At 45.7% G+C, this 1,693-nt stretch overlaps 1 protein-coding gene across 1 annotated transcript; it reads left to right on the top strand.

Annotated features, from left to right (window-relative positions):
- The first annotated feature begins 340 nt into the window (after positions 1–340).
- LOC132529118 (nucleolar protein 56-like) lies at positions 341–920 on the top strand. The gene has a single exon (XM_060165400.1). It carries the CDS (start codon positions 341–343, stop codon positions 887–889), a length of 549 nt encoding a protein of 182 aa, XP_060021383.1. The 3' UTR covers positions 890–920.
- Positions 921–1,693: the final 773 nt, after the last annotated feature.

Here is a 1,693-nt window from a genome sequence, read left to right as displayed (position 1 = left end):
AACTCAGACAACATTAAAATGAGTAATTATGGCCAGTAATTATGGTGTCTGAGTGATTCCCTGGGCCCAGCACAGGGACCAACTTTCCAGAGCCCTGAAGACAAGGGGTAGCACCCCAAAATATGGACTCATTTTCCACTCTACCTTCATTGGCCGAGCAGCTGCCCAGAACAGAGGCCGCATCTCCTGATACCTGGCAAACAAATGCAGTATTGCCTCACGAATCGATTGCTTCTCTGAGGTACCTACCCGTGTATTTGGGGAGAAACTTCGAGAACAAGTTGAGGAGTGGCTGTCCTTCTATGAGACTGGAGAGATTCCACAAAAGAATCTGGATGTCATGAAGGCGGCAATGGTTCAGGCAGAGGAAGCAGCTGCTGAGATTACTAGGAAGAAACAGGAGAAGAAACGCTTGAAGAAGGAAAAGAAAAGACTGGCTGAGATTGCCCTGGTGTCTTCAGAAAACAGCAGTAGGACCCCGGAGGAATGTGAGGAGACAAGTGAAAGACCCAAAAAGAAGAAAAAGCAAAAACCCCAGGAGGCTCCTCCGGAGAATGGAATGGAAGACCCATCTGTCTCCTCCAAACCCCCCAAAAAGAAATCTTTCTCCAAGGAGGAGCTGGTTAGCGATCTTGAAGAGACAGCTGGCAGTGGAAGTCTTACCAAGAGGAAGAAATCTTTCCCCAAAGAGGAACCAGGTAGTGACCCTGAAGAGTCAGGAAACAAGAGGGTTTCCGAGAAAAAGAGGAAATTCTCTTCCAGGGAGGAGCCTCTCAGCAGTGGACCTGAAGAGGCTGCTGCCAGCAAGAACAGCAGCTCCAAGGAAAAGAAAAAGCTCCGAAAGCTGTCCCAGGAAAATGAGAATGGACATTTACCTTGTAGGGCATAACTTACAGAGATATTTCCCAGCCCATCCCCTATAGCCCAATAAAAATAAAAACAAATTCACGAGTGAAAAAAAAAAATGAGTAGCTAGAACACGCACACACACACACACATACGCACACACACACACCGCTGGAGTTAATGAAGTGGTGGGGGCGTTTCCCTATCTTTTTAATTCTTGAGCATCTTAGGGATCAAGATTTGGCGTGTGACTCTGGGTATTTCTATTAGTATATGGTGAACTGGGGAAATTAAACACGATTTGGAAACAGAACTTATATAACACATAATTTACATACCTTCTTTTGCGCCAGTAAAAGAGATTGTGTTCAGGTGCAACTGGGCCCTTGAAAAAGCCATCGAGCTACTTCTTATTTCACGACTCCTTTCTAATAATCCTTTCCAGAGCCCCCAAGGATGGAGAGTTTGGAGGCTGCCTTTAACATCAGGCAACAAGCCACACCCCTGCACCCTTGCCGTGAGAGTCACCATATTTTTCATTTCTTCAACTTGCACTGGCAATCTGTTGTAGCATAGTTTACACATTTACACGTTTTAGAGAGCAAGGCACAGTCATTCAACTTAATTCCAAAAAACATAAGCACTGAAGGCCTGCCTCTGCACATTAGTTTTGCAAAGCGTATGAACGCCTTTGCCGAAACCCAATGCAAGGCACAGGCTTATTTGGAATCCGTGTCAAGAGGTATCTGCTGTTTGTCATTTCCCACCCAAAGTTCTCTGGAGTGGTCATTTTTAGCCCTATTGGGTTGACCTTTAAATATTGGTCTGGGGTCGGCAAGCCTTGGTC

Source organism: Lagenorhynchus albirostris, chromosome 1 (assembly GCF_949774975.1).
Source record: "Lagenorhynchus albirostris chromosome 1, mLagAlb1.1, whole genome shotgun sequence".
NCBI classification, from domain to species: Eukaryota; Metazoa; Chordata; class Mammalia; order Artiodactyla; family Delphinidae; genus Lagenorhynchus; species Lagenorhynchus albirostris.
The sequence above is the reverse complement of the archived record's forward strand: the minus strand, read 5'-3'. Positions and strand labels throughout refer to the sequence as shown.